We start from the raw sequence: 9,126 nt of genomic DNA, 5'->3' as shown, positions 1-9,126 counted from the left end.
TATTATGAGAATAAAGTTATAGGTTTACGAGAAAAAGTCATAATATGAGAATAAAGTCATAATATTATGAGAATAAAGTCATAAGTTTACAAGAAAAAAAAGTCATAATATTACGAGAGTAAAGTTATAGGTTTATGAGAAAAAAAGTTGTATTATTATGAGAATAAAGTCATGAGTTTACGAGAAAAAGTCGTAATATGAGCATAGTCATAATATTAGGTGAATAAAGTCATAAGTTTACAAGAAAAAGTCATATGAGAATAAAATCATAATATTATGAGAATAAAGTCATAACTTTACAAGAAACGGTCGTAATATTGTGAGAATAAAGTCAGAAGTTTACGAGAAAAAAAGTCATAATATGAGGATAAAATCATAATATTACAAGAAAAAAAGTCATAATATTACGAGAATAAAGTCATAGATTTGAGAAAAAAAGTTTTATTATTATGAGAATAAAATAATAATAATAATAATACATTTTATTTAGTGGCGCCTTTCTGGACACCCAAGGACACCTTACAATAATCAATTTAAACAGACAGATAAAACAAATAAAAACAACAGGACATGACAGAGACATATTTGTACAGACACATATGATGGGTGATGATGAGTACTATAGAGAGTAGGCCAGTTTAAACAGGTGGGTTTTGAGGAGGGATTTGAATGATGTGACATTGTCAGTCTGCCAGATGTGTGGAGGGAGTGAGTTCCAGAGCCTGGGAGCAGAGCAGCTGAACGCCCTGGCTCCCATGGTGCTGAGGCTCCCATGGTGCTGAGGCTCCCATGGTGCTGAGGCGTGAGGTGGGGGTGGTCAGAAGTCCAGCTGATGATGAGTGGAGGGAACGGGTGGGGGTGTACTCCTGAAGGAGGTCTGTGAGGTAGGTGGGGGCGAGGTTATGGAGGGCTTTGTAGATGAGCAGAAGGTTTTTGTAGTCGATCCGGGATTTAACAGGGAGCCAGTGCAGCTGGATGAGGATGTTGTGGTCGGAGGATTTGGTGCGGGTGATGATCCGGGCGGCAGAGTTCTGAATGATTTGGAGTCTGTTGAGTAGTTTGATGGGAAGGCCAGAGAGGACAGCGTTGCAGTAGTCGATCCGGGATGTGACAAATGCTTGGACCAGGATTACGAGAAAAAAAGTCGTATTGTTATGAGAATAAAGTCAGAAGTTTACGAGAAAAAAAGTTATATTATGAAAATAAAGTCAGAAGTTTACGAGAAAAAGTCGTAGTGTTATGATAATAAAGTCGTAATATTATAAGGTAGTAATTCTACGTGTTATTTTAGAGGGGAAATAGAGCAGCGTGTGTGAAAATGAGGAACGTGGAGCATCTTGTGAAGTTATACTTTAGTTTAGGTTTCACAAATAACGAAATGCTTCATCTTTTGGCACATCAGCAGCACATTATCAAACAGGAAGTATCAGGACCTGGAAAAGATTGTGCAAGAACAACATGAGGTGGCTGTCATCAGGATATGTGACCCAACTGTTACCGGTGTTATATGTCATAAATACGTGTCGGAAAACACACAAAACTAAATTGTTAATTTTTTTAAATTATTTGTATATTTCTACTTTAAAGATATATTCACAAAACTTTACATAACTTATCAAAAAGCTTTTTGTGTTACCATTAAATGTTTCTATTTCAAGGATCAACAGCCCATTTCTGACAATTAAAGGAATATTTCAACACCTAACAAGATGACTAAGCATCTGGCTGCTGATTCATGTCTGTTTTTTTAATATTTGTTCAATAACAGTGTACAGCCAACACCCTGATACCATGGGATAAACAAGGAAGTTAAATAACTTTTGGGAAGAGCTAAATTAACATGTTGTGATTAAACATTTTGGTAAGGAAGCAACTAAAGTTTTCCAGAGTGTTCAGGTAGCAGCACGAAGAACCAGAAACAGACACAGGCTGTAAATGATAAATTACTTTTATTGAGAAAGATTGATTATGAAAACAGATGACCTGGTTGAATCTGTAATGTGTGTAAATGTATATATGTGTGTGTTGCATCACTGAGATGTCGCCATGATGCTGGATACACCTGTGAACAGAAAAACAGGGAGAAGATAGATGTAAATAATTCACTCAATGTAAAATATGAAATGTGCTGATTCATGCTTCTGTATGAAATATGACTGGATTAAATCCAGGTGAGTGTTATAATCTCTTAAATCCACTTCAAGTGGAGACATGGATTTCAGGATGTAACATCTGAAAACGCCCATCACAGCAGACTATTACATTCATGCACAAACTGTCCCTCTCTTTCATTTTAAAATAGATAGATTGTAAATGTTTCTATATTTATGTTTCTTGATTTATGCAGCTGCAGACTTGTGTTGGTTTTATTTTTAACTTAAATAAAACCAAATTTAAACTCAGTCAACTGTTTCATTAGCATATAATAATAACGTGTAATAGTCAATCACAAGTGAGGTACATATAATTGTGCCATTGGTAAACTTGAGGCAGGAGAATACTAGAAAGATGTTAGAATACTAGAAGTGCAGTCAACCTAGATCAAACTCAAAATACATTTGAAACACAAATGTGCAAAATTAAAATGAAGTTCATTAACTGACAAGTGCAACTAGTAATGTTAAATCGGTGATAAAGGGCTGTCTTAAAGGGCAGGTCCATTATTGTTTTAGAGGTTTTTATATCATCCTGTAGCTTCCCAGTGGTGTTCCTCGTGTCTTCAAAGTCGAAGTTCGTATGTTTTAGCGTCAAAATGCTTTTTTCCCTTCAAGCCCTTCTAAAAACGTTTTCCCACATCGTGACCTGACGTAGGTTTTTGCATGTTGACGCTGCTACATGTACAGCATATATACACATCCTTATAGTCAGTGTATTAACGTTACATACAGTAAATTAAATGTTGGTCGGCATGCTCCCAGTTTGGAGAAGCAGACGGGAGTACCGGCTTCGATTAGCTGACTTTGGTAACTTTCGTCACTGCTGTTTGCTAACGGCTGAGTGGGCGTTTCTATTTGAAAAACCTGGAAAAGAACTCAGATGGACCCGCCCTTTAAGTGGTAAAAACATTTTAACTAGTTCACCCAAAGAAACTGCACAGCCAGTACGACATACTGTAGTTTTTGTCACAAATTGATTACATTTCTAGTATATTATCGTTTATTAATCAGTTTGAGCAGCAGCACTCACTCTCAAAGTCGATCTTCTCCACGATGTTTTTGGGCTTGACGCTCTCCTCCTGGTTGAAGATGAAGATTTGTCCTTCATCGTTCTCCGTCCAGGCGTACTTGTTCATCCACGACTTCACCTGCGTGTCTGGACAAATGGAGGAGACAATAAGGTTTCAGTCAGGTTTGTCACTGCATCATGTTATTGTCTAAAGATGAGTTTAACTTGCAGAGGATTAAAGATTTGGTTCATTGATGTGTTTATTTCTAGACTTCTTACCCAGCGGGTCTCCCAGCATCTCAGCCAGTAGCCGGTGCTCGATGGTCTGGTAGGTGATGCCAACTACATGGCAGATGACTGAAGAGGAAGATCAATTAAACAACAGGCGATGTTGATGTTTAATAAGCATCTTTTCAGTTTGGTATGTTTCCTGTTATCTTCCACAGACTGTTCGTATTTACTGTAAAAACTTAAATGTCCACCGAGTCAGAAGATGATACTCACACTTGCGAACAGAGTCCTCAAAACCAGTGATGCCGTCGATGAGCTCTCTGTTCTCCTCAAGACTCGTCTGTCAGGTAGGACGAGGAAGAGGAAGAGGAGGACAGAATTAATAACACCAAGAGGACAAACTCTTTCGCAAGTTTGGAAAAGAGGGAGAGAACAAAAAGGCCTAGTGTGTGTATGTGTGTGTGTGTGTGTGTGTATGTGTGTGTGTGTGTCGTACCCAGAAGCTCTGGAAGTGGCACGTCTCCAGCAGGTTCCCCAGGTAGAGGATCTGTCTGATGGGACGCTCCTCTTGCTGCGACACTGTAGTCAAGGAAACGACCCCTGAGCCCAAGACAGACCTTCCTCCACCCCCCACCCCCACCGGGCCTGGATCTATTTAAACACACTCCTACACCGATAATATATGTTGTATCACGTGTATTACATATATTATTTCACCTAAAAGCTGTCATGACTACACACAGGGATACACTTTATATTACGTCACACACTGACAGCACATAGTAAAGACATATCTACTTTAACTAAACACTTTATACTGGCTTTATACTGTTTAGTATGCCAGAAAAATATTTAGTACGTCCCGATACATAGTATGTCAAATGCAGTATGCCCCAATTGTATGCATACTGCATGCCGACAGTGTGTAGTTTGTAAGGGGCAGCTGCAGTTCATACTAAAAGTAGAAAGAAGCATCTTTGCATGGAGCAAGACAGAAAGATCAATCTCTACCTGAACACCACTTTGACTTTAAAACCCAAACTGCGTTGTACAGTACAGACTGTCAGTGAGACAGGAAAGCTAATAATAAATATTAGTGAAGGGAAGCTACAACAGTCAGATAACATCAGAGAGATGAAACGGCACCAAAAGGATACGTGGGTCTGTTCGATCATACACTTGCAGAGAGTGAAGTCGGTGTGTGGCAGGTTGGTCAGAGCCTTCAGCAGAATCTGGGAGGTCACCGGAACCTGGAAGTAGGCTGGGTTGAACTGGTACCTGCACAGGGACACATTTATATTTACATCACCTGATATAGAGAAGCACTTCAGTTTTTCTGGTCTGAGGATGAAACTAACATTTGTATTTCTTGGACAATTTTGCACAAAGTTAACACTTCTAAAAACTGCACAGCTCTTTCATTGGAATTCAGATGTATTGTACATATTTTTATAGTATTTCTTAGTAATTGTTATCTCATTCTACATTTAAGTTTCTTCATTTTTTAACTTACTTTCTATTTTTTAAATTTAATTTTCTTTATGTTCTGCACCAATACGCCAAAGTAAATTCCTTGTACGTGAAAACCTACTTGTCAATAAACTGGATTCTGATTCATCATGAATGTTAAATGTTACTAGAACTTTTTTTTTTTTTAAATCCTTGTTTTTGCCAAATAGAATCACTTGAAACGTACTGAAGAAACCAACCGCAACAGAAAACAGTGGGAAAGTTTGACAATACGGCTAAACACAAACACAACTCTTTACTGTTAATGCCACTAAAACACACTCACACAGGGCAAAAACAACCAACAAGATATTAACTAGTAGAAAACTAATTATTCCCCCAATGTGTTGGCTCCTGTGACAATCCACAGTGGTTTTAAAAGAGTCTACATAATTCTCAAACGGAGAGGCTGATTAAAACAAACTTTTAAGTGTCAGCTAACATTATTTGCTTGTATTTGAACGGTGGCTGGTGTAACTTACAGCTTCAGGACGGCCAGGTTGGCCTCCAGGTCGTAGGCGTTTTCTTTAGCTTGTGTCTCCACGTAGCGCTCCAACGTCGGAAGGTTTTCTGGGTTGTACCTGTGAGGAGAGACACGAGCATTACCGATGGATGAACCAGTGTTTCTGTGTCGTGGTTATACTTATTCTACACTGTAGCTCAGACAGTTACAGCACCTTGTAATTTAGCATATTTGGTTAAATGTTTCACCAGGCAGTGATTGTAACATGTGTAAAAATACAAGTGTTTTGCTGCTGAAATTTTCATATTTGTGCCCGTGATGTTCCACCAAAGTCCTTTCTCTTATTTCAGGACTCATTACTTGGTACTCCTAATAGACGTCTTTATTACTGCTTTATTAAAAGGCAGGGTCACTGGAAATATCAACCAGGTTAGACTCTCTATGTTAACGACAGGCGCCGTCTTGGAGTGGAGTCATCAATATTGAGCAGGTAACATCTGTCAACATCTGTATGAAAGCAGCTGTGAAAAGGAAACTGACTCTGAACTAACGTTCATCTTTGGGTTGGTCACTAAACAAAAATGAAGATGTCGTTGTTTATATGGCACAAAGGGGGAATAAATAACAACAAAAACAAAATAAACAACAACAAAAACATCGGCATCAGCAATCGGCCAAATTGTCATTTTAAACATCGGTATCGGTCTAGAATTTCACAATCGGTGCATCCCTAACATTTACTCAAGTACTGTACTTAAGTACAAATTTGAGGTATGTGTAGGCCTACTTTACTTGAGTATTTCCATTTTATGTAACTTTATATTACTACTTCACTTCATCTCAGAGGTCAATATTAAAAAAATGTTTTGTGACAGGGAGCGGGGTTATAATTTCAGAGGAAAATTTAATTTTAAAAAGCATTGTGTTCGTACAAAAAAGAAGAGTATGTGTATTTCAGTCTGTGGGGTGGATTTGTGGCATGGGTTAGGTGATGGGTTGAAGGGGAGCACAAATATAAATCAATTTAAAAAGCAATAAAGAAAGATATTTTTGGGAGGTATATGGTTGAGGAAGAATTGTGTTGGTTATATACTTTTTAACTCCGGATGGATTTGTGGTTTGTAAATAAACTTGGGATGCTGTTCATATATTCAACTTGGGATGTAAATAAATCTGGGATAGTTTTTATATTATATTATATTATCATTCTATGATATATGAGTTATTAGAGGAGAAGTGAGAAGGGGGTAGGGTAATATAAGTTTACTTCTACCTACTCCTTTTCGGACACTATTACTCTTGTTTTGTTTGTTATTATTTTGTATCTGTTTTTATTTATTTTATGTTCGAAATAAAGTCTTTCATTCATTCATTCAAATATTGTACTTTTTACTCCACTACATTTATCTTTAACCTTAAATTACTTTTCAGATTAAGTCCATCTCTCCAGATGTGTGGATTTTGGATGTTTGTGATAAACTGAGAGATGAAGTGTTCCTTTAAGTGTTGAGAAGATTATTCTACTTGTTAAGCTAAATGATGCTGCATAGTCTAATGAATAATAATGCATTATATTTGAATTGTTATATTTTGTGAGTGAAATCTGAAACTGCAACATAACCAGTAACATTACTCAGGTAAACTTAATACTACAATGTGTTCCTCTGAAGTAGAATCACACAGTAAGTAAGCAGCTGGCTATGCTGTTGTATAATGTAATGTAAATGTAGTACAATGTGTTCCTCTGAAGTAGTTTCATATCTAAACATCATAATAGATATATAGCTATGTAGCTTATATGTATATATAGAAGTAATGAAGCAAATCCAGTTCCAGTCAGGTGAGTCAGGTTTAATATAAAGTACTTCATCACTGATAAATGTTCATTCAAGCAGAGCTAGCTCACGTTAGCTATGGTCATATCTGCTCTTCTGGTTATAATGTTAATTAACTTTGACACACACATAATACAGTGTTCACTTTGGCACCAGACAGACAACAATAACATCTCCCGGACTTGATGAATGTTGCAGAAAGCCACTGTGAATGAACCAACTACTGACTTCACTCAGCTAACGTTAGCTTATCACCATTAGCCTGTTAGCTTGTTGGCTTGTTCGTTAATAATACACATCATCTTTACCTGTCGATTCCTCGCAGGAGTTTACCCACGTTCGCCCTCATCTGCTCGAAAGACGACAGCGTCATTTTGGTCCAAAGTTTTACAGCAAACTGTAGTGAAAAACCGAGTTAAATAAACACGTGGGCCGGGAGGAGGGAGAGACGAGTCGGAGCGGAAAGAGCGACGCACAGCCGGAACCAGAAACGACACGGACCCGCACAACCGAGGGACCGCTGTCGTCTTCTTCTTCTTCTCTAAGGCCTCAGGTATTTCTTTCTTTTTCTTTTTTTCTTTTTTTCAAGATTTTTTTTTTCTTTTCTTTTCTTTTCTTTTTTATTTATTTTTTAATTTTTTAATTTTAATTTATTTTAATTTAATTTAATTTAATTTCATTTCATTTCATTTTTTTATTGAAGAAAATTAATTCACAAACCTTAAAGCATTGTAATCTAAACTCAATACTTCTAACATACAAGGCACAATTGGATAGGAAAGATAACTTAAATTATAAAAAATAATATAATAACAAAAATAAAAGAGGCGTGGAAAATAATTAAAGGAACAAACAAAGAAATGCATGAAAAAATAAATAATAATAAGACTGCACTCTTATCTCAGTATATATATATATATATATATATATATATATATATATATAGCTACTATGCCTGAGAAAATTGGGATGAACCAAAGGAAAAAAAATATTTTTTATCCCTGCCTTAAATGATTAGAGCTACTATGGAAGAGTGCAGTCTTATTATCATTTATTTATTTATGCATTTCTTTTTTTGTTCCTTTAATTATTTTCCACCCCCTCTTTTATTTTTGTTATTATATTATTATTATAATTTAAGTTATCTTTCCTATCCAATTGTGCCTTGTATGTTAGAAGTATTGAGTTTAGATTACAATGCCTTAAGGTTTGTGAATTAATTTTCTTCAATAAAAAAAAAAAAAAAAAAGAACTTGCTGCACAGTCTATATATATATATATATATATATATATATATATATATATATATATATAAATACTGTGAAAGTATTGAAACGCTCCATCCATGGAGAAATACACACAACTTGTATTCATTTCATATTCATTGGGCCTTTAAACGAGCCATCAGGACTTCCGTACGGTTGTAATGTCACAGCTATACAATACATAGACCATTTCAGTTTTCAGTGGAAACATTCTAAATGTGTCCCAGATTATTTACGGTTGATAACACTTTTAAAATTTGTTTACATTTGCTGTCGGAATGCCTTTAAACAGGCAGACGGAATGCAATGACATCATTGCATTCTGTCTGCAATGATGTCGGAATGAAATGATGTCATTGCTCTGCTCTTTATGATGTCAGCAATGATGTCATACAGCCTTAGAATTTGCCTCTGAAGTTTTTTTAAGGTAGGGAAGTCCTGTCAAGCCCAGTCACAGATCACAAATCACAGCCTCTGATACAACACCCTCTGTCCTTTACAGTGCGATTCTGCAACAAGAGAGTTGAGTTTAATTTCCAACACTGAGTACAGCTGTTGCTATAATTTGCACAAAAACACAGACAGAGATTGAAAAAAAAATGGCACAATCACATCCAGAAGATGATGTTGGATACCAACAGTGGTGCAGGCAGAAGAT

The 9,126-nt window shown here is 36.4% G+C and overlaps 1 protein-coding gene across 2 annotated transcripts; it reads right to left on the bottom strand.

Annotated features, from left to right (window-relative positions):
* Positions 1 to 1,930: 1,930 nt before the first annotated feature.
* eif3k (eukaryotic translation initiation factor 3, subunit K) lies at positions 1,931 to 7,712 on the bottom strand. 2 transcript variants are annotated; one of them, XM_074641100.1, is made up of 8 exons: positions 7,512 to 7,712; positions 5,388 to 5,486; positions 4,554 to 4,674; positions 3,893 to 3,970; positions 3,670 to 3,736; positions 3,445 to 3,522; positions 3,187 to 3,312; positions 1,931 to 2,062 (listed from the first exon to the last, which is right to left on the bottom strand). In XM_074641100.1, the coding sequence occupies exons 1-8, from the start codon at positions 7,574 to 7,576 to the stop codon at positions 2,031 to 2,033; spliced, it is 666 nt and encodes a 221-aa protein (XP_074497201.1). In that variant the 5' UTR covers positions 7,577 to 7,712; the 3' UTR covers positions 1,931 to 2,030. The 2 variants fall into 2 exon arrangements, with proteins under 2 accessions (XP_074497201.1, XP_074497203.1); XM_074641102.1 differs by having other exon boundaries at positions 3,893 to 3,967; positions 7,512 to 7,711.
* Positions 7,713 to 9,126: the final 1,414 nt, after the last annotated feature.

This window comes from Sebastes fasciatus, chromosome 7 (genome assembly GCF_043250625.1).
Source record: "Sebastes fasciatus isolate fSebFas1 chromosome 7, fSebFas1.pri, whole genome shotgun sequence".
Taxonomy (NCBI): Eukaryota; Metazoa; Chordata; class Actinopteri; order Perciformes; family Sebastidae; genus Sebastes; species Sebastes fasciatus.
The sequence above is the reverse complement of the archived record's forward strand: the minus strand, read 5'-3'. Positions and strand labels throughout refer to the sequence as shown.

Coding starts and splice junctions, on each gene's coding strand:
- eif3k (XM_074641100.1), bottom strand. CDS start 7,576: ATGACGCTGTCGTCTTTCGAGCAGATGAGGGCGAACGTGGGTAAACTC. Junction 4,675..5,387: donor AACCTGGCCGTCCTGAAGCT/GTAAGTTACACC, acceptor GTCCCTGTGCAG/GTACCAGTTCAACCCAGCCT. Junction 3,971..4,553: donor GTATGATCGAACAGACCCAC/GTATCCTTTTGG, acceptor ACTACAGTGTCG/CAGCAAGAGGAGCGTCCCAT.